Source organism: Malaclemys terrapin, chromosome 8 (genome assembly GCF_027887155.1).
Source record: "Malaclemys terrapin pileata isolate rMalTer1 chromosome 8, rMalTer1.hap1, whole genome shotgun sequence".
NCBI lineage: Eukaryota > Metazoa > Chordata > Testudines > Emydidae > Malaclemys > Malaclemys terrapin.
The window spans coordinates 92,735,311-92,758,448 of NC_071512.1; the positions used below are offsets into that span (position 1 = coordinate 92,735,311).

The 23,138-nt window shown below is 42.7% G+C and overlaps 1 protein-coding gene across 3 annotated transcripts in view; it reads right to left on the bottom strand.

The window, feature by feature from the left end:
• Positions 1–23,138, bottom strand: part of ROR1 (receptor tyrosine kinase like orphan receptor 1) — a 252,394-nt gene that overhangs the window by 73,212 nt on the left and 156,044 nt on the right. For 2 of the 3 annotated variants that reach the window (XM_054038421.1, XM_054038422.1), the window contains exon 2: positions 14,797–14,868. In XM_054038421.1, coding sequence (XP_053894396.1) covers positions 14,797–14,868 — 72 coding nt within the window. Of the gene's footprint in view, positions 1–4,492; positions 4,552–14,796; positions 14,869–23,138 lie in introns of those variants that run through there. The other variant, XM_054038423.1, reaches the window with a different exon arrangement.

A 23,138-nucleotide genomic window follows, 5' to 3' on the forward strand; every position in this document is an offset into this window, starting at 1 on the left:
CAGCAGGAAGTTCACTACTGGCTGTGCTTGCCCAGCTTAGTTTTGTTTGTTTAAATAAGATTCTCAGTGAAGCATGTGTGTAACACTGTATGCAGAACACTTTCTAGAGCTGTGTGTTGTTTTCTCCTCCTTCAGGTCTTATTTATGGTAGTCTGTACCATCTAAGGATCTCTCGACACACTTACTGTTTTTTTGGCTCTGCAGGGCTTCATGACTTTTAGATGTACAGTGTATGTTACAATTGTTGCTCAAAATTAATACAGAATACCACTTTTATATTTATCTAGGGTTTTGGTTGCTTTTTTTAGACAAATGAAAACAAAATGCTATAGTGTAAAAACCCCTTGGGATTGGCAAAGGACCCTGAGGGAGTAAGATGCCCAACTCCCATGGGCTTTCTATAGGAGTTGGGCAACTCACTGCCCCTTGTGCCTTTGGAAAGCTCCCACTTAATATACATTCTGTCTTTCCTTCTATAAGTTAACTTTCAGGTTTAAGGTCTGCTGCCGTGGTGATAACTTTGACACTACAAACCAGCAAGGGGGAAATGAAGCTTTTCTTTACTTAGGATCTAGTTTTACAGCACAAGTAGGAGACCTCTAATTTTAATCACAAAGAAGTGATTCGGAATAGGTAAACAAATGTCCGTATCAGGCTATAAACCAAACTACTGAAAACCATCAAGGGATTTTGTTGTCACTTTAGAAGTCATTCTGTAGTAAATGGTCACATACAAAAACTCAACCTATTAAAACAGTGTGTATGTAAAGGTATGTGCCTTAAGATTAATGTTATGGAGTCAAAGAAAAGCTGTTATTTTTGACATTTTGACATACAATCACTTTAGGATCTGGTTCTTATTAGCCCTTACTCTGCCTTTTAGAGGTCCTTTTTTTAAAAAAACCCAAAAATGTCAGGAAATTTGGAACAGAAACTTACAATAAAACACGTCCCTTGACCCTATGATCTATCAATCTTTCAAACAAACAAAGATAGCTGGATGACCCAGGAAAAGGTTATTATATATAGTTACCTTATGTAGAAAGGTCAGACTTTCATTACTCACACTGGGGTTAAAAAAAACCCCAATATAAATTAAACATTTTATGAAAGGCTTTAAAATGAATTCTGCATGCTAGTTGGGGTGCTTTCTTTTTTAGGTTTTGTTCTACAGCCTTCACAATTTACACCCTATATTATTCATAAATGAGACATTCAAGAAACAAATTCTCAAATAAAAATGTACACTCCATCAGTGGAAAAGCAAACAAAAGGGACTAATGTACTGTAGCTAAACAAATTTTCAAACACAGCAGCAGTAATTTACTGCTTTGGCTACTAATGGGACCCCACAAATAGAATCAGAATCCCTAGATGTATCCGGAGAACTTGATTTACTGAATATCCCCAGATAATAAAAGAAAATAAAAAGGTAAATGGTGCATGAATGTGAAAGCTGTAATTCTTTCCCTTTCATCACATGAATCAAATTCATATTCAGAGATTTCAGGGGGAAAATCTAGATGTCCCCAAAGGATATGGAGCCAAATACACAAGGCCTTACTCAATTTTTTTTAAATACATTCCTCACTCAGGCCTAATTCTCATTGAGATCATAGGGTGCAAAAACTGATGGCCAGATAGTGACCCTGCTTGTACATACTTGCCATGGGGACAGTCACTCCTGAGTTCTTCAGTAGGGTGAGCAGGGTTTGCTTCTCACCATGAAAAACACAAGGGGTCCAGCCCCAAAATTAAGTACAATGCAGTTACAGTCACACAGAGGCCCTGCACATCAGCCTTGGCTCTGGGCCACCATAATTCTGAAACCACAATGCCACCAAGCTCCCTGCTGGCGCCTCGCTCTGGGGCTCCCTTTTTAGAGGGATCCTTGTCTGTACATATTTACTTTCCTTGTCTGTAGGCATTAGGAACAGGAGTGAACACCACATCTCTCCAGCACATGTCCTCCTCCACCTCCTGCTCTCTTCCCTCCTCTTCCCTCTCTCTTTCCCACTCATGCTTAAGTGTGGGATGACTGCTACAAAGATGAATGAACCTCCATTCCTCATAGGGAGGGTGTGATCAATGCATAGAGGGTCCCTTGGGTGCACAGATCCTTGGGACCCTAAGATTTGGCCCACACTAGATTAACCAACTGTTGATTGATTGTGGCATGTCCTTTGGCCACAATGGAAAATCTTGACTCTTGCCATCACGTAATTATCTCTCTGGGGCATGGACTGTCAATTATTATATGTCTGTACCATACCTAGCACAATGGTTCTCAAACTGTTGTATTGTAACCTCCCCTTATAAATTAAAAACACTTTTTAAATATTTAACACTATCATAAATGCTGGAGGTGAAGCAGGGTTTGAGGGTGGAGGCTGGCAGCTTGTGACACCCCTCCACGTAATAACCTTGCAACCTCTTGAGAGGTCACCCCCTCCCCAGTATGAGAACCCCTGACCTAGCATAATGAGGCCCCGATCTGGTTGACCTCTAAGCACAACAATATAAAAATTTAGTAATAATAATGGGGCCTGTCAGACAGAAATGGGCAGAAAACAAAACCCTAGCTCTGGATTGTTCTGTACTTTGGGGAGTTTGAATTTTGTGGCTTGGGCCCATTGCTAGTCAGAAAATAAAAATGGTTCCTAAGCCAGGCAAGATGGTCCAATTTCACACCTCCTTGCCAAAACAGATGAGCTATGAAATACAAAAAAAGTAGATAAACAACAGCTGCATAAGTCACAGGCCACTGCTTTGTTGTGGAAATTGGAAACACAACTGAAAAGCTGCTGGGACTGCAAGGAGTCAATGATCTGAAAACATTCACCGTATTATTGCAACACTGATCACTAACTTTGGGCCCGATCATGCCTCCAAGACCTGTAGGGCGAGAGAACGCTCTATATGAGCATCTCTTTCCCACATGCAAAGGGGGTATTCCATGATTCCCTGGCAGGGTGCACAAGAAGGCTCTTCAAGGATTCAGGGATCTACAGAAATGCAGTTCACATTCAGTGAAAGAAACAGAGTAGCAGAATGAGATTGCCAATTGCGTCACCCTAAATTAGCTTTCCCTGCAGAAATCTCAAAGAAAGTATGGAGAAGAAGAGGAGTATCCAGCCTGAATGGATCAATTACTCAGATGATTCACAAATGCAAACCTTTTAATGGCTACCCGCGTGGACATTGTACCTGGAGATCTTTCACTTCTGTGGGCAGAAGCTCTGTAGCAGGTAATGCTATTGATCTATTCTGATGTAATTTTAAAACAGAAAAGTGACCAACCACGATTCTCTTTTCTACTGTGTCAGAAAGTGGCAGTCACTCCGGCTTCTTGCTGCACAATGGGATACTCGGCTGGTATGTGGAGAGGAACGCACAGCTCAGAGAGGCTGGAGACAAATGAAAACAGAGAAGCCATTCCCAGTCTTCAGACTAGCAAGGGTGGGGGAGTGCTGTGGAGACAGAGGGTGTGGCTCTTGGGATGGGGGGATGGAGTGCCTGGCTTTTCTCAGCAGTGGCCCCTCTGGTCCATTATAGAGTGGTTGTGACTGGCTCAGAAGTGCCAATTTTCCAATTAACATCTGCAAAGGTTAAATGATATCTGCAATTAGGGGGGGGGGGCAGGATATTTCAAAGGTGACTCTTCCTTAGCAGTGTTACTGATGTTATCTTTACCTAAGGATGTATTGGTCCTGAACAATCCCTCTACTGTATTAGGCACAGACAGACTCCTCTTCATATTCAAGCCTCTCTCTCTCTCCTTTTAAATAAACAGGCATCCAATGAAAGGAAAAGCCAGCTCTTCCTTTTCAGCGTGCAGCATTTTGTGGGAGGAGAAGCAGCTGAATGAAGGTCACCAACATCCGTTGTCTATTCCAATGTGGGTCAGAAAAGAAAAATCCATCATACCAGGTATATTATGTTGCAACAGTCCAGATTTGATGATGCACCAAACTTGTTGATCGGGAAGTGGAGAAGTAGAGGAGACAAAAAACAAGTCAGACTCAGCCAGGAAGTGGTACAAGGGTACATTTTGGAGACCAGAAATGGATACATCAAACAGGGGGCCCCAGCTCAAGAGATGGGAAGCACTGATCTAAGGCATCAATAACCTAAAGTTATATTCAAGTGAGAAAATATTCTACTTCATACTGATCTCCAAAAACAAAAAAAGTTACATAAAAACCTGTCATTTCTGCATGAGTTAGTGCCTTGTCAGCAAGGGATAACTTGCAACAACATACTAACGACTTTTTTTTTCTTTTTTGAATTAAAAAGCTAGAAGAAATCCAAAAGGGGTGATATTTAAACCTGTAATTGTGACAAGAACTGCCCTGGAGTAATATCATTTTGTTCTAAAGATATGCTGTCATTAACAGGCTTCTCAGGATTTATGTAGGAAATCTTGCCTGGCACAGGAATGAAGAATTTCCAAGCCTGTCTTAAAAAGTATGTTCCCTATGCAGATACATACTCATTTTCTATGTGAAAGGTGGAACGTACGCCCATCAAAATGCTTCTCCTCCAGGTTCTTGAATTCCTGCTTCAGAAATGGTGAAGTATTTCCCATTCTGAGGGGTTTTTCCTTTGAAGACCAGTGTTCATTAGACTGCTTTCGACCTCATTGTGAGATGACCTCTGTGGGTCCAAAAGCCAAGATGGAGCTTAGAATCCCAGGCCAGGGCTTTCAAAAGTGACTAGTGCTTTTTGGTACCCAACTTGAGACACTTTAAGGGGCCTGGTTTTCAGAGGGAGAGTGCTCAGCTGAAAACCCGGCTCCTTCAAGTTGTCTCAAGTTGGGCACCCAAAAACTAAGGCACTCAAAATACTAGTCACTTTTGAAAGACTTGAACCAAGGCCTCTGGCATGGCATTAGATGAGCATATCAGAGAGAATAACCCCCACCAGCCATCATTTTAATCCACTGGCACAGCACCTTTCATCAGAGGCATTCAAAGCATTTTATATGCATTAATCAGCCTCACAAACACCTCAGGAAGCGGGTGTTGTTATACCCTTTTTTCTGTGATGTAGTCCTAAATCTGAAGGTACTGGAATGGTGTGGGCTTGCCCCCAGCAGCGTGACCTCATACATTCAGTCTGTAGCCCATAGGGCTAGCCTGCTTGTTTTACTATATCCTTTCTTATGGGTTTGTTGTTTATTATAATTGATAATAGATTTATAGATAATAGATTTACACCACTGGGGGAAGAAAAGCATGCTCTGCATAATAGCGTCCTCCACGTGGTATACTCTGCAAAAAAATCCAAGCAGAAAAATCCATGAGCCACTACTTTGGCAATCTTGAAATAGTACCGGAACAGTGTTCCAGCACATTCCAACTTGACTACATCACTTCCTGTGTCACAAAAGGACAAACTAAGGCACTGAAAGGTTAAGTATCTTGCACAGGATCACTGATTCCCAGCCCCCTGAACTGAACACCAATCCCTCGCTATGGCAAAGAAAACTGAAGCTGCCACACTGTTATAACTGTACAGAAGAAAGGCTAGAGTGTGGCTGTTGGGAAAGGACAACAGCATTGGAAAATTAGACTGTATGTGTGAAGGCCCCACATTAATCTGCTTCCCATTCTAAACATTCTTCCTCTTACCCAAAATTACAAATCACCTTAGTTGGAAAGCATGATTCTGATATTGTGCCAAATGCACTATGGGAGGATTTTCAAAAGTGCTCAGCATTGGCCTAACTCTGATTTCCTAGATACTGTTGATTTCCATTTCCCAGATAGTACACCTCTACCCCGATACAATGCGACCCGATATAACACAAATTCGGATATAACGCAGTAAAGCAGCGCTTTGGGGCGGGCGAGGCTGCGCCCTCCGGCGGATCAAAGCAAGTTCGATATAACGCGGTTTCACCTATAACACGGTAAGATTTTTTTGGCTCCCGAGGACAGCATTATATTGGGGTAGAGGTGTATTTCTCATTCTCTCCTCCCTCTCCCCCAATATATATTTTTTTCTCTACCTTATCCTGTTTTGTTATAAAATCTCTTTCCTTTGCAGGTCTCTGCCTTTGCAACAGGGGATCATTTCTGAATACCTCTCAGGCTGTTGTACCAAGCAGGGTGACAACCACTCAGTGATGATAAGGCCAAACTCTCTGGCAGACAGTGTAGTATGGAACACTAGTGTAATACATTCTCACTGGCCTGCCCTCCTCATCAACCAGGCTACTACACATTTAAAATGCTGTATATCTGTATGGCCTTCTTGGTTATCCCCAGGTTACAACAGTCCAGATTTGATGATGTGCCAAACTTGTTGATCAAGAGGTGGACTTAGACCACCAACTTATTTCACCTAAGACACTGAACTGCCCTCACCTGGTGGTCATGATGAGGTGATGTAAAGAGCAGATTGCAGAACAAAAGAAGCCATCTACCGCGCATAACAACAACAAGCAGTTTTACTGGTCTTACAAACCCCAGGAACTATGCTACATAGTCTTGAGTGCCCTCTATGATATGCAGACATCTCTCGCAACAGTTGTAGCTTGTAGCTCCTCCTCATCTCAATCTACACGGGAAGTCCACTTCCTAGACACCACAGTACAAATAAGCGATGGCCACATTAACACCACCCTATACCGAAAACCCACCGACCGCTACGCCTACCTTCATGCCTCCAGCTTCCACCCCGGACACACCACACGATCCATCGTCTACAGCCAAGCGCTGAGGTACAACCGCATCTGCTCCAACCCCTCAGACAGAGACCAACACCTACAGGATCTTCACCAAGCATTCTCAAAACTATGATACCCACACAAGGAAATAAAGAAACAAATAAACAGAGCCAGACGTGTACCCAGAAACCTCCTGCTACAAGACAGGCCCAAAAAAGAAACCAACAGAACTCTACTGGCCATCACCTACAGTCCTCAGCTTAAACCTCTCCAACACATCATCAGTGATCTACAACCATCCTGGACAACGATCCCTCACTTTCACAGACCTTGGGAGGCAGGCCAGTCCTCGCCCACAGACAACCCGTCAACCTTAAGCATATTCTCACCAGCAACCACGCACCGCACCATAACAACTCTAACTCAGGAACCAACCCATGCAACAAACCTCGATGCCAACTCTGCCCACATATCGACACCAGCAACACCATCACAGGACCTAACCAGATCAGCTACAACATCACCGGCTCATTCACCTGCATGTCCACCAATGTTATATATGCCATCATGTGCCAGCAATGCCCCTCTGCTATGTACATTGGCCAAACTGGACAGTCACTACACAAGAGGATAAATGGACACAAGTCAGATATCAGGAATGGCAATATACAAAAACCTGTAGGAGAACACTTCAACCTCCCTGGCCACACAATAGCAGATGTAAAGGTAGCCATCTTACAGCAAAAAAACTTCAGGACCAGACTCCAAAGAGAAACTGCTGAGCTCCAGTTCATTTGCAAATTTGACACCATCAGATCAGGATTAAACAAAGACGGTGAATGGCTATCCAACTACAGAAGCAGTTTCTCCTCCCTTGGTGTTCACACCTCAACTGCTAGCAGAGCACCTCACCATCCCTGATTGAACTAACTTCGTTATCTCCATACTGATTTATACCTGCCTCTGGAAATTTCCATTACTTGCATCTGAAGAAGTGAGGTTCTTACCCACGAAAGCTTATGCTCCCAATACTTCTGTTAGTCTTAAAGGTGCCACAGGCCCCTCTGTTGCTTTTTACAGATTCAGACTAACTCGGCTACCCCTCTGATCCTCATCTCAAGTATATTTGAACTGGCAACCAAGGGATGAAGGGCTTTGTATCCTGTTACTGATCCCCTGAGCTAGGCTGTCTCCCAACCACAAAGTCCTTTTTTCTGAAGTGTGCATGAGAGTAGTTTTCATTTGAAATAAAATATCTTTTTGATCCCGTTTTAGTTTTTCAGTTTCATTCATGACATTCTTTCCCTGCAGGAAACACACCATAATTGAAGGGTAGAAGAAAAGAGAAAAAATGGTACTGGCTGAGATTCTGCTATTGTAAAAAGTGATTATTTTTATTTTGATGTGTAGTTTGTTTGTTTTAAGGTTTTGGTGAGAAACCACCTTCTCCCTCCCATCAATCGCTGCTTTCAACAGCTCTTCACGGGTGACTGCGTCTCTTTTACATTTCATTTCCTGTTAAAAAGAATAAACAGGCAATGGTTTAATGCTGTCGATTTGGCTTATTTAATAGAAATTGAAACTTAAATGAGGCTCAGTTGTGAGTCAATTACTGAAGAAGCCGGCAAGCTGGGAGAAAACTTTAAAATGATTACTCATTGAGTTTTGTAATATTGTTTAACAATACTGTGTTAAAAAAAAATAAAGAAGAAATATTCAAGCAAGGGATGTTAACTTCCAAGCAGCAGTAGGTACAGTAAGAACCACTTAATAGGAACAGTTGCTTAATTGGGAAACTTGGCTGGGAACCATAAGCTTTAAAATCTGTTTTATTGGGACTTCTGAGATCTCCTGCCAGATTGTAGGAAGACAGGTGGAAGCTGATTTCTTGAAATCCTAGGTGCTAGTGAGGTGGAAATTGAAGTGTAAATGTAATTTCCTCCTCCTAGGCTTCAACTCGACTGACTAGCATGTACTACAGTTCAATTTGCCTTACCTAAGCTAGCGTTTTAGAGCATATTAGTTAGGACATGGTAGCTAACATTTAAAAAAACCTAGCTTTTTTATCCTGTACAAGACAAAACATGTGTGTTACTTTGTTCTCATGCGTTTTTACAGAATCAGGCTCTGAGACTGTAAGCTTTTTGGGCAGCAAATGTGTCTTAATCCACATCTGTAAATCTATGTTTTAGTTGTGTAAATGTATAGTTCTGTAGAAATGACAATAAGAGCTGAGGATAATGATGAAGTTGTAATCCCCTTGGAATGCAGAAGTTACCTCAGCAGGTGATAACTGTCGCATTCCAAGTGGATTAGCACAGTGAACTTTTTATCCATTGTCAGTCATGGATGTTATTAACAGGTGCCACTGAAACAATGCTGAAAACAGTTGAACCGCTAGCGTAGACAGGACCCAATCACATTCAGCACCATCACAGAAACCTTACTCTGAGCAGTAAAATGACCTGATGCTCAAAATTACTGAAGAAGCCCACAAGCTGGGAGAAAAGTTTAAAATGATTACTCATTGAGTTTTGTAATGGTGGCAGCAGACAGAGCCTTGTCTACATTAACACTCCTACCACCGCTTCCTTTTGGAAGTGAAATGTTGGCAGCAATAGTGGGAAATGTTGACTCTAATTGGTGTAACTTGCACGCTGAGGAGCTGGAAGAAGGTGTACAGTGAAGTAGGCAGTAGCCCACACCTTTATGATATACTTTCTTCTGGCTATCAATTTTGAATCTCAGGACAATGGCTGTAAATTACACTGGTCTACAATTTTTGAGAAGTCGTCTGCTTCAGAGATAAAATGTGCTATTTATTATGTATTTTGATGTGCTGAATTCAAATATGACAATTAAAACAACTGATTGGCTACTGTTTCTAAGAGATTTAAGTTTTTACATTTTATGTCTATGTATATTGTGTAGATAGTAGAGTTTTAATCATAAATTGTAAACCTAGGTCTTTTCATGTGTTTATGGTTGCTTTACATGATAATATTTCACCTGTCCTGTTTATGTAACACTTTAAAAATCAGCAAAAGGGTTATATAAATAAAATTTATTATGAAACAAAAGGCAAAAAACTATTATGTACATAGTTTAGTCCTATTCAGTGTCTACTCGGCGCTTCTTGGCTTGTTTCTTGTATTCATTAAATGGAGCATCTCTTGTCACTGTCCAGCAATAGTCTGCAAGCATTGATGGGCTCCATTTGCCCTGATAGCATTTCTCCATTGTTGCAATGTCCTGGTGAAATCGCTCGCCGTGCTCGTCGCTCACTGCTCCGCAGTTCGGTGGAAAAAATCTAGATGAGAGTGCAAAAAATGTATCTTTAGTGACATGTTGCAACCAAGGCTTTTGTATGCCTTGAGGAGGTTTTCCACCAACAACCTGTAGTTGTCTGCCTTGTTGTTTCCGAGAAAATTTATTGCCACTAACTGGAAGGCTTTCCATGCCGTCTTTTCCTTGCCACGCAGTGCATGGTCAAATGCATCATCTCGAAGAAGTTCCCGAATCTGAGGACCAACAAAGACACCTTCCTTTATCTTAGCTTCACTTAACCTTGGAAATTTTCCACGGAGGTACTTGAAAGCTGCTTGTGTTTTGTCAATGGCCTTGACAAAGTTCTTCATCAGACCCAGCTTGATGTTTAAGGGTGGTAACAAAATCTTCCTTGAATCAACAAGTGGTGGATGCTGAACACTTTTCCTCCCAGGCTCCAATGACTGTCGGAGTGGCCAATCTTTCTTGATGTAGTGGGAATCTCTTGCACGACTATCCCATTCGCAGAGAAAACAGCAGTACTTTGTGTATCCAGTCTGCAGACTAAGCAAGAGAGCGACAACCTTCAAATCGCCACAAAGCTGCCACTGATGTTGGTCATAGTTTATGCACCTCAAAAGTTGTTTCACGTTGTCATAGGTTTCCTTCATATGGACTGCATGACCAACTGGAATTGATGGCAAAACATTGCCATTATGCAGTAAAACAGCTTTAAGACTCGTTTTCGATGAATCAATGAACAGTCTCCACTCATCTGGATCATGAATGATGTTGAGGGCTGCCATCACACCATCGATGTTGTTGCAGGCTACAAGATCACCTTCCATGAAGAAGAATGGGACAAGATCCTTTTGACGGTCACGGAACATGGAAACCCTAACATCACCTGCCAGGAGATTCCACTGCTGTAGTCTGGAGCCCGACAGCTCTGCCTTACTCTTGGGTAGTTCCAAATTCCTGACAAGGTCATTCAGTTCACTTTGTGTTATGAGGTGTGGTTCAGAGAAGGAGGATGGGAGAAAATGTCGGACCTGTGACATTGATGGTTCAGGACTAGAAGTTTCATCCTCTTCCTCATCTGACTCAAGTGAGAATGATTCTGGTGCATCAGGAACTGGCAGTCCTTCTCCGTGGGGTACTGGGCATATAGCTGATGGAATGTTTGGATAATGCACAGTCCACTTTTTCTTCTTTGACACACCTTTCCCAACTGGAGGCACCATGCAGAAGTAACAATTGCTGGTATGATCTGTTGGCTCTCTCCAAATCATTGGCAATGCAAAAGGCATAGATTTCCTTTTCCTGTTCAACCACTGGTGAAGATTTGTTGCACAAGTGTTGCAGCATATGTGTGGGGCCCACCTCTTGTCCTGATCTCCAATTTTGCAGCCAAAATAAAGGTGATAGGTTTTCTTAACCACAGTGGTTATACTGCGCTTTTGTGATGCAAAAGTCACTTCACCACAAACATAGAAGAAGTTATCTGCATTGCTCACACAAGTATGAGGCATCTCTGCTCATTTTGGCTAAACAGAAATGTGTCCCTTTGCAAAATCAAACACTGACAAATAAGAGAGCACGAAACTGTATGATTTCTAGAGCTGATATAGGGCAATTTGTTCAGCAGAGTGATGTAAGCTTCGTTATGATTGCATCATCCATGACTTCTAGGAATAACATGATGCAATTCATATCATGTATGACGCAATACCAGCTTCAGATTGCATCATTCATTGTTTTGCCTAAAAAGCAAGTACTGTCCAAACCCAGTCATAGATTTATTCATAGATCCAGTCAAAGATGTATTTTAGTCATTTCTGGTTTAAATTGAGATCCCTTCCCTTTATAACTCACTTATCCTCCGCCATTCCCAAGTCAAGGGTCGTATATACTGACCCAATAGCATATCTTGAAAACTAGAGCCAATCAACAATTTTAAGCATCATTTTCATTCTCAGTGCCCAGAATTAGTAAAGTTTGACTACATTTATTTCAGAAGCATTTTGGCTGTAGAGCAGTGTTATCTAAGAGAGTCATAGGCCATGTCCGCACTGCAGACATCTAAAAAAAAAAAAAAAAAAAAAAAAAAATCCTCAGCAGTGTTAACCCTACTGTAGAAGAATGGCTGTGGCTAGACCTATTTTTGCTAAAAATGACTCTGGTCACAGGAGTCTTGCCTAAACAAACTCTCCCATTGGGACTAACAATGGTAGGAATATTTAGGGCAAAGTTCTCCAGTGTAGATTAAGTTCAATTTAGTGAAAGGTTAATTTATTCTATTTTACATATAGCTTCTGAACTTTGCCCTTTGAATATGTTTTTGCAGAAGCATGTAGGGAGGATGAGCTTCTGGAGTCTGTGCAAAAGCAGCATTCAATTTAATATACATTATTATTGTTCTTTAACATAGTTTTTTTAATGCAAGATTGTAAAGTCAAGTGCTCAAAAGTTAGGTATAGTATCCTCCTCCACATTTTACAGATGAGGAACTGAAGGACAGAAAGAATAAAGTCAAAAAAGTGTCCACTAAGTTTGATACCCACTCTGAGTGCCCAGCAGCCGGACTGCATCTACTATGAGACCAGGGGCTGATTTTTCAGAGTATTTAGCATTTTAAATTACTTTCTATAATCCGAGCACACCACCCATTGACTTCATTTGCAATTGCAAGTGCTCAGCACTTCTGCAAATCAGACCCTGGGTATTTCAAGTTGGGGGCACAGAAAATAAAGTGGCAACCTGTGAAAAGATTGGTTTAAGGGACTCGCTTAGCATGATAGGAACTCTGCAGCAGACACTGGGACAGAATCCAATTCCTCAGGGGAGCATTTAACTGCCTTAGCCAAAGGCCCTCATTACTCTTCTTGCGGTCCTGTGCCTCATTCACTACACACCTTCCAATTTCTGCCAGAAAGCTGGGATCCTACAGACAACAGTCTCCTTCACTACACAACCCTGAATCATCCCCAGCTCACGGTCCATCCTGTGTACGGGTCCTAAGGAACAAAATAGTATGGGATCACCTAATAAAGGATGTATCATAATGCATACACACAAAGGGCCCAAATTAAGGTTGCATACACAACCATAATTCTGGAATTTCCTATCTTTTGCCTGCTTGACTCTATGACCTTTACATTTTTAATGCAGTTTTTCTATCTTTTCTATGTAGTTTCCTATGTTCTAAAAAACCGAATACAAACCACCCAACCCAGAAATTCCTCCAGGTGGAAGGAACCATATTGACCTTCACATGGGCCATCAGCAGAAAAACGTTTTAGATCTATAGCACAGGCCTCTGCCACTTGAGCTAAGAGGGTAACTGATACAGTAATATGTTGTCATCCTCTGTGGACCAACCACTGGAGGGAGATAAGACATTTTGCCAGTGGGTTTCACAGCTATTTGCTGACCGCTGAGAGATATTGAGACTCAGGAATCCTGTGCTTTAGTGCTTACAAAAGCCTTCTGATCTGTCCCCCAACAAGCCTGATCCCTTTTACCCAGGTCCTCTCCAGCTCACCCCGTCTCAGTCCTCCTCCCACAAAACCAGTTCCTGTTCCAGTCTACTTCTCCCCTCTTCTCACAGCTCTTGCCATCTTCCTCAACTGCTCCTTGCCCCTCTGCATCACAGTCAAAGGCTACTTCTTTCTCTTCCTTGCTGTCTTGGTGCCAGCGGCGGGAGCATTAAGAGTACATGAGAGACATCTTCCTGCTCTCAGTTCTGCTGCTTGGCACTTCTCTCTCTCAGATGCAATTGCAGGGAAAGTCATGCTGAGCCCTTGCAGCACTGCGATTTAACATTTGCAGTTGCTCTGTGGGGATGATGCATGTGTAGACTGGCCAGGACAAAGGCTGGGCTGGAGCATGATCAGTTCAGATAGAATCTTTGAAGGATTTAGCAGCCAAACTCTAAAAAGACTCTACTGAGAATATGTGAACTGTGATTTTTCAGGGAGTTTTCTAATGTGGTCAGATTTTGGCAGAATTTCACAGGTATGGAAAAAAGTACATCTATGACAAGAGGATGAAACAGATGTACTATTTCTTTAGAATGGGCAAAACAACATATTTTCCCCTGACTTTGTTCTCTGCAATGGCAGACACCTGTCAAAGGACACTTCAACTCAAATTATTAAAGTTAGACAAAGTTACAAGCAACTGAAAACAGGGTCTTTAAATGAAAGTGTTAGGGAAACTTAACTAAACGCGTTCTACCATTTCCACCTAAAAAAAATAAAATCGCATTAGAAGTATTTGAGAGACCAGACTGGTCCAGAAAGATGCAGGTCACAGGCTTCCAATAAAGACTAAAAGAGGCTGAACAATCTGGCTTACATTACCTATGCTGCATAATTCATGAAATGAAAGGGGATGAGAAATACATTTCTTTTTTTTCCTCACAATTTATGTCCTTTGGTGTGTTCAAACTCTCACATAATTACTGATTACAAACGTTTAGAAGTATTTTTCTCTTCTACTAACCTAATGTCTTGAAATTTCATAGTAAACACATACAGGCAAACTGATTCTGGCCAATGCTTATTAATTTTGAGAGCAGATCCTAAGATCCACCAGCTGAAATGTCAGGCAGGACATAAACTTCTTTAATTCACATCTTGAAATATTTTTACCATGTGGAACATTTTATTGGGTGGAGGGGGAGGAACCCAACATTTTTCAAAAATCACAGAATTGCATGTAATTGAATGTCAAAGGTTTGTCTTAGTTCCACTCTCCTCCCGTTTACTTACTGATTTGAATAAGAAAGCCAAAAAGAATATGTGAGGAGTAAAGCCTGGTTTTACATCTTTCCGTTTTCTCTCTCCACTTACCTTTGTCTAGTTCACTTGAAATGTTCCATGATGATGTCGGCATTAAATCAGCAGAGACTGACAAATTTGTTTCTGAAAAGGAGAGGAAAAACACAACAGTTAATATATTAATTTACAGAATTACTTGATCTTTCCAAAGACAATGCCTTCTGAACAAGCTAATTTAAATACCACTGTTTTTAAAAATCTAATGGATGCTCCACCTTGCCATGCTGAAGTGTACGAGCAACAGTGCTGGTCAAGGGAAAAAGGCAAGGTCAGCCTGGAATTTTGTTTTGCAATGCAATCATTGTTTAAAATGTATGATTGTGAGACTTTATATTAATTAAGCAACACATTTTGGGGGAAATATTCAGCTCGTCTCTTCTAGCTGTGTGGAGGTGGAATATTACAGTATCACACCCAAGTATCAGAGGGGTAGCCGTGTTAGTCTGAATCTGTAAAAAGCAACAGAGGGTCCTGTGGCACCTTTAAGACTAACAGAAGTATTGGGAGCATAAGCTTTCGTGGGTAAGAACCTCACTTCTTCAGATGCAAGACGTCTCTTGCATCTGAAGAAGTGAGGTTCTTACCCACGAAAGCTTATGCTCCCAATACTTCTGTTAGTCTTAAAGGTGCCACAGGACCCTCTGTTGCTTTTTACAGTATCACACCCAGTACTCTGACAAGAAAAACATAGCATGCTTCAAGGTGGCTGAATGTATTATCAATTAACATTTCTAAGGGGCCTATTCCTGCAAGTCCATGCTCACAGAAACAGTCATTGCTTATGCAAATAATCCCACTGAATTCACTGGGACTACTTGTGAGAGCAATCCCTCCTCAGATGGGTAAGGGCTTGATCTGTGCATCAACAACATCCTATCTCAGTTGGCTCTTGGAAAGTCTAGTTGCTGCTACTAATTTATTTATTTTTTAAAGAAAAGACTCTGGATAAGTTTTATTTTGCAGGGTCAATCTGAAATGTCTTCATTTTTAACACCATCTAGGCATATTTTTCAGTAACCTCGGCTCTTTCATTTATTGCTACAGGGCTTTATATTTATTTGGTTTTTTTAAAATCTTATACTATCCATGCACACAGCAAGATTACACAGAATCCTGCTAAAGAAAACTGACAACTCAGTTCAGTCCCCCAAATTTGTTTTTAAAAGACACCCCTAGTAGGAACACAGATGTGTCCATTACATTTAAAACAATGAAACCTTTTTACAAATGTGTAAACTCCACTGCAGTGCTGTGAATCCACTGCCCAAAGGATCCAGGGGGCAGAGTACTGCAGCTCTATTTGGAGCCCACTATTGGATTCCACCTGCACCGGTCCAGTAGCAGGATCAGAGCTGGAGGGGTGTAACCCACACCTACAAAGTGTGCCCCCCTAGCATGGCTGGCCCAGAGTTTATGAGGCTGCTATAGCCTGTGAGCTAGCAGAATCACCTCTTTTAGCTGAAATGTCAGAGGATCAAGCGGAGGTCTAGGTTCACTGCTGATAACCCACCCAAGGGTGATGGGAGATGCATTACAGTGGGATTGGGTTAATACATGCAGGAACAACAACAAAATGAAACTGAATTCAGCTTCATTTTCCAAACTGAAACACAGGAAATTTCCAGAATAAATAGTGGAAAGTAAACACGATTTCTATACTTCTTCAGTTTTAATACTCTGCATTCATTGTGCACCCAAAGCATGGTCCTGCATTCACTGTGCACCCAAGCTTAAGCTGATTTCAGTAGGGCCAGTTAATAGAAGTCAGGATCAGGAAGCTAAGATGTTAATATAGATAAGAATATGATTTGTATTCTGACACTGCCCTGTTAACATGTTCCAAGCAATCAAAACAGAGTATGTCTTCTATACCTAGAAAATAAGTTCATGGATAAAAATTGTCAGCACAAAGATATTCAAATCTATTCTACTTTTATTTCATCTTTTAAGTGGCTTTTTTATTTAATAAATGGTATGCGCAAACTCACAAATGCACGAAGTAATAAGATATGGCCACTACCCTTTCCTTATAAATACCCTCTTTCTTACAAGCCCACCTGGTAGCACTGCTTATTTAAGAGTCTGTCAAGCATTTCCAATGTAAACACAGTATTTGAAGGCATTATAAGTCATCCATTTTCATGGGGCTGAACTAGATATACAAGATAGAAACACACTCAGTGGGGCCAGATCCTCAGCTAATGTAAGTTGGCATAGCTCCACCTAAATCAGTGGAGACATCTATTTACACCAGCTGCAGTTTTGGCCAAGCCTATACATCCCTGTGCACTCTTAGATAGTGTGTGTGTGTAATAAATATTTTCCCAGAGATATGTCATATTTCCCAGTGATGCAGACTCGATGACAGGATCTTCCATTCTGCTGCACAGCCTAAGCACGAGAGATTTGCCTCAGGATGCCATAGTCTATCTGTCTGAATTTCTTGGATTTTGTGGGATTAAACCTAAAATTGACTTTATTCCAGATTCTTCTATTATTCATGTTAATGCTTAGATTTAATAATCAATTGCCATATATACAGTACCTACCATGCCATACTGATTTTAGGGACAATTTCTCTGAATCTCTCATGGCTTCCCCAACAGTAGTCTGTCTTGCTGATTGAATACAATGTCAGACTGCTGTCTACTGCATAGATCCATGGTATTGCTGAGAGCAAACATGGTCACCATATACCTCCATGCACTAATTGTACTACTCAGAGAGCCTTAGATCTGAGGCTGTAATGGAGATAATCCCTTTGAGAGATACATTAAGTGACTGTATTGGACCTTGTGATAATTAGTTCTTGGTTTTCATGGCAATAGCTGAGAGCCAGCAACAACTGAGAGACAATGGGCCAATCTTGAGGTGAAAATGGTCCCTGTTTCCAGAGGTGAAAGTAAGCCGGTACGCCCCGGTATGGATCGGCTTCCCCTGGTGGCAATTTAAAGGGCCTATGGCTCCCAGCAGCGGCAGGAGCTCCAGGCCCTTTAAATTGCCACCAGAGCCCTGCTGCCGGAGCCCTGGGGAAGTGGCAGTGAGGCTCAGGCTGCGATTTAAAGGGCCCGGGGCGCCTGCCACAGCTACCACCCCTGGCCCTTTAAATCGTCCCCAGAGCTCTGGGGTAGCGGCAGTGGGTCTCTGGCGGCTATTTAAAGGATCCGGGGCTGCGGCAGCCGCTACAGCCTTGGCCCTTAAAATAGCCGCCAGAGACCTGCCGCCACTACCCCAGGGCTCTGACAGGCTCCGGGGATGATTTAAAGGGCCCAGGGTGATAGCAGCTACCGGATCCCCGGTCCCTTTAAATTGTCCCTGGAGCCCTGCTGCCAGAGCTCTGCGGAGACGGTGGCAGGGCTCTGGCAGCTATTTTAAGGGCTGGGACGGTAGCGGCTGTTGCAACCCCGGATTCTTTAAATAGCCGCCGGAGCCCTGCCACCACTACCCCAAGGCTCCTGGGACGATTTAAAGGGTCCGGGGCTTTGGTAGCCACTACTGCCCCGGGCCCTTTAAATCGTCTTTGGAGCCTGCCAGAGCCCTGGGGTAGCGGCGGCGGGGCTCAGGCGACAATTTAAAGGGCCAGGGGCTCCCGGCTGCCGCTACTGCAACGGAGCCCCGGACCCTTTAAAGCTCCACCTCTGCAGCTGGTAGCTCCGGGAGTGATTTAAAGGGCCCGGGGCTCCCAGCTGCTGCTACCACAGTCCCATCCCCGGGCCCTTTAAATCCTGATTTAAAGTGCCCGGGGATTTAAAGGTCCTGCCTCTTCTGGTAGAGGCCCTGTCCTCTTGTGGTTGAGGCCCCGCCCCCTCCTAAGTACTCCGGAGTACCAGTAAGTCCTTTAAGTTACTTTCACCCCTGCCTGTCTCCCACTCAGGGGAGTTCCACAGCAGCTTGATTCTCAGGCTTGGGTGCTAGGTCACACTCTGCAGGGATCTGATGCGGCTCAAAAGGAAGTGGGCTGAGTTCATGAAAACGAGCTACTCTCTGTCCTCTCCACTGTCCATCTTTCTTGGAACCTGACCCTTGGGTCATCCCTGCTCAGAGAGCCTAGAGGCTTCTGTAAACTTGTGGCAATAATCTCGTGGACTCACATGCAGGAAATAGAGAGGAAAACACTGGGGCTCTTAGACTGGGGTGCTCTTTATGAGCCCTCCCTTCCCCAAAATCGGTGCTTATATGTGTGATATTGGAGGGGTTTTAGGTGCTTTGCTTCCCCCATTGACACATCCTATTCCTTAGGAAGAGGACATTCAGCTGCGTTTCAGATGTCAGCCCTTCAGGCTGGGACTAGTAGGCACCCTAAGTATCTCCTCAGTTGAGGAGATCCTGCCAAACAAGAAGAGACATCCGAGGAGGATCTGCACCATTGACATCACTTCTTAGGAACCCCATTGGAGTGGGGATGGGGGGAATTTCCGACTGTATTTCTCAGAGAAGAGTTGGGCTGATAGGTCACAGAGCATTGGCGGGTCAGTCACATACCTTCCAGAGCATAGAACAACTCTTGTCTCACTCAATACAAGCTGAGGAGACTGTATCACTGACATGCAGTCTTGAGTGTTCCACAGGCCAGTGTCTGAGTTTTATAATATAGGGAAGCACTGAACAAAACAATATAGGAGAGGAGTGTGTGACCATTACATTTCAGAGCATTAGCAAAAAAACAAGCCCAACAAACAACCCATGAAACTAGGGATCATGTGAAAACTGATCTCATGAATGTTTTCAGAAATACCGATGATTACATCTTACTGTGCAGCGACAACATAAGCAAATTGAAATGGGATTAACATTTGTTGTGTAAATGTTAACATCTTAAATGACTTCTGTAAGAAGAGCAAACTAGGAGGGAAAAAACAAACAAACTTTTGTTGATTACACCGGAAAGAACTACTATAAACCTAGGAACAACTACCATACAGACTCAGATCAGTATACTCCATCTAGTCCAGTATCCTGTCACTGACAGTAGCCAGTATCAAGTGCTTAGAGGAAGGTGCATGAAATCCTACAGGAGGTAGTTGGGAAAACCTGCAAACAGGAAAAACAATATTGCTGCCCCCCAGAAGTTCAAAAATCATGAGATGGGCTTAAAAATGAGATTTCAAAAATAATACATTTTGGGTTCCATCTATTCCCCTTCAGATGTCAAAGCATTTAGGGTTCACCTTTTCAAACTTTTATTCACAGCTGTAAGGGCTAGAAACATACCTTTTTTTTTTTTTTACAGAATTAAAGCCAAGATTCCAGTATAATAACCTTATTCCAGCAGCTGCATTTTTAAGCAAACACCAGATATTATTAGACTTGTAATGAAATTGCAAGGAGTTGGCAACACTGAAAGTTTCCTCCTAATCCCCAGAAAATATATAAATGCTTGGTGGAGAACAAGCGCTCTGAGTCATGTTGTTAACTAAGCTTGTGTCTGATATTGCCTTGAGTGTACTGAGAGATACATATTGCTGCTGCACAATTGGTCATTAAGGTTAGCACAGTTACAGCCTGTGAGGCACGTACAGCACTGAGCAGTGTCTTTATTATAATAATATAAACTAGGCAGAATCCATCTGGAAACTTAAAATGCAACTGGGAAGCCAAAACACTTCTCATGGCTCAGGTTTATTCCTTTATGCGTTGGTCCTTGAAGGGAAAAAGGATTTTTTTTCCAGTCAGCCTCAAAGATTTTGCTTCCTCAGAAATTACCATTCCCCTCTTTAAAGTTGCAGCATTAATATGACTCTCATGTTGGACCTTCATTTCAAGTGCTGCTGTAATCTCACTGTTGCCAGTTCTTGCAATAGTTGGTGCTCCTCTGAATGCCCCACCTCCCAGAGTGATGTGATTACAGAAGAATCTCAGCTCTCATTAAAAAAAAAATTATGGTTTTAGTAGATCTGAGCAAAAAATTGAATTTCTGTCCTGTGGAAAATTCCAATAGTTTAGCATTTATTTTTATCCCAAATGGGAAACATCGAAACTTTTTGTGAAATGAATGAAAAAGTACAAAACAGTTTAAAATTTTTGTTCAAAACATTTTGTTTTAACTTCCCTGAATAGAAAATTCCAACGAAACCCAGTCTTTCCTCATTGAAAATTTCTATTTTGACAAAGCACCGTTTTCCAACATGAAAATGTTTCACTGAATTTATTTTGATAAGCTCTAGCCCTCACGGTTGCAGAGAAAAGTTCGCAGCCATGACCTCAGGGCACCATACAGGCTCAAAACATAGAGGGGGAAAAATCCCAAATGTATTACTTTTATAAAAAAAAGTCATGACTTTGAAGACCATTTCTTTGTTGTTTTGGGGGGCTGAATCGTGATTTTTCAATGCTTGGGGTTGGTTGACCCCGTTAAAAAAATAGTTAGGACTGGGGTCAGTTATAGCCCCAAATGGGCCTTCTGAACAAAAATAAATCCAATAAAACCTGAAAGGGTTCCAATCATAGAAGATTAGGGTTGGAAGAGACCTCAGGACCATGCTCAAAGCAGGACTAACACCAACTAAATCATCCCAGCCAAGGCTGTGTCAAGCCAGGCCTTAAAACCTCTAAGGATGGAGATTCCACCACCTCCCTAGGTAACCCATTCCAGTGCTTCACCACCCTCCTAGTGAAACAGTGTTTCCTAATATCCACCTAGACCTCCCCCACTGCAACTTGAGACCATTGCTCCTTGTTCTGTCACCTGCCACCACTGAGAACAGCCGAGCTCCATCCTCTTTGGAACCCCCCTTCAGATAGTTGAAGGCTGCTATCAAATCCCCCCTCACTCTTCTCTTCTGCAGACTAAACAAGGGTTGGATGGGCTTCCTGGAAGGGTTGTTTGCTGCCCTCATGGCCCCTTCCCACCCTTATAAGCTATAGCATAGCAAGGGGAAGGCCTCACCTCAGAGGCTTGTGGGAGCCCTGCTACTTCCCTGAAGGAGCCTCCAGGGACCTCCTTTCATACATCCTAGTAAAGGGCAGAGCTTCTAAGGCTAGGTCTACACTAAGGGGGGGGTCGATTTAAGATACGTAAATTCAGCTACACGAATAGCTGAATTCGGCGTATCCTATTCGACTTACCCTGCTGTGAGGACGGCGGCAAATCGACCGCCGCGGCTCCCCCGTCGACAGCGCTTACTCCTCCTGACGAGATGGGAGTAAGCGTGTCGATTCGGGGATCGATTTATCCGTCTAGATGAGATGCGATAAATCGATCCCCGAGAGATCGATTTCTACCCGCCGATCCGGGCGGGTAGTGTAGACTAGCCCTAAGAGAGGCAGCACTGGGCAGGAACAGTTGTTGAGGAATAGGGAGAAGCAGCTACATGAGCCCACCATAAAACAGGCTCTGTCTCCATGATGCTGGATTAGTGGGGACAGGAGGAGGGCAGAGGAGTTTGGTAGCCATGTCCCAGGCCTCTTCACCTCAAGACAGGCAGTGGAACAAGAATGAGGAAGACTAAAGAAAGCTGAAAAATGGGAGAGCTACAAGCCTATTTCCTTGCTGTTGGAAATAGACTGCTCAGACACAGATCTGCTGCCTACAGACAGGGCTGCCCCACAATCTCTCTCCCCTGCCAGGGCAATTCCCTTTGAAGAACCATGGAAGGGTGTGGCACTAAATGCAACGATTCAGCCAGAGGATAAAGCAAACACAATGTATTTTAAATATTAAGTGTTGTTAAAAAAATGCCTGTTTCCCACAAAAATGAAGTTTGAAGTGCTGTTGTAGCCATGTTGGTCCCAGGATATGAGAGAGCCAAGGTGGGTGAGATAATATCTTTATTGGACCCACTTCTGTTGGTGGAAGAGACAGAGGCAAGCTTTTGAAAGATAAAAGATATTACCTCACCTCCCCTTGTCTCTCACAGAACTGAAGTGTTATTTATGTTGTTTTAATTCATGTCCATCCTAAGCAAACTCAAGACCCCTAAAGACCTTTTAAAATACAGTGGGTTTACACTGAATTCCTTTCATCCCCCAGCTAGGTGCTCATCTTCACTGAGCTTACATTCTGTGAATATAAGGAGCGTGGTTGGTGAGGAAAGGCACCTCCGTGCCACCTTTTCACTTTCCTGATCCAGAGGCTGAAATGGCCCAGGACACAATTTACAGCAGCCACAGCCTAAGTACTGCTCTAAAATATGCTGGTTGCAGTAGTTCCACTGGGACTGCCCCTGCCAGCCCAGCTGGGCATAAGCTAGAAGACTGCAGGCTGTGACTCTGTCTCTGCCATGCGTCTCCTAAACATAGCTGCCAAATGTTGTGCTGCCCAATGATGTCATCTATGCAAATTATTGAATGAGCTAATTTGCATATGTTGAAATAATTTGCATATACACATATCTTTCAAGTTTCCAAAAATTGTG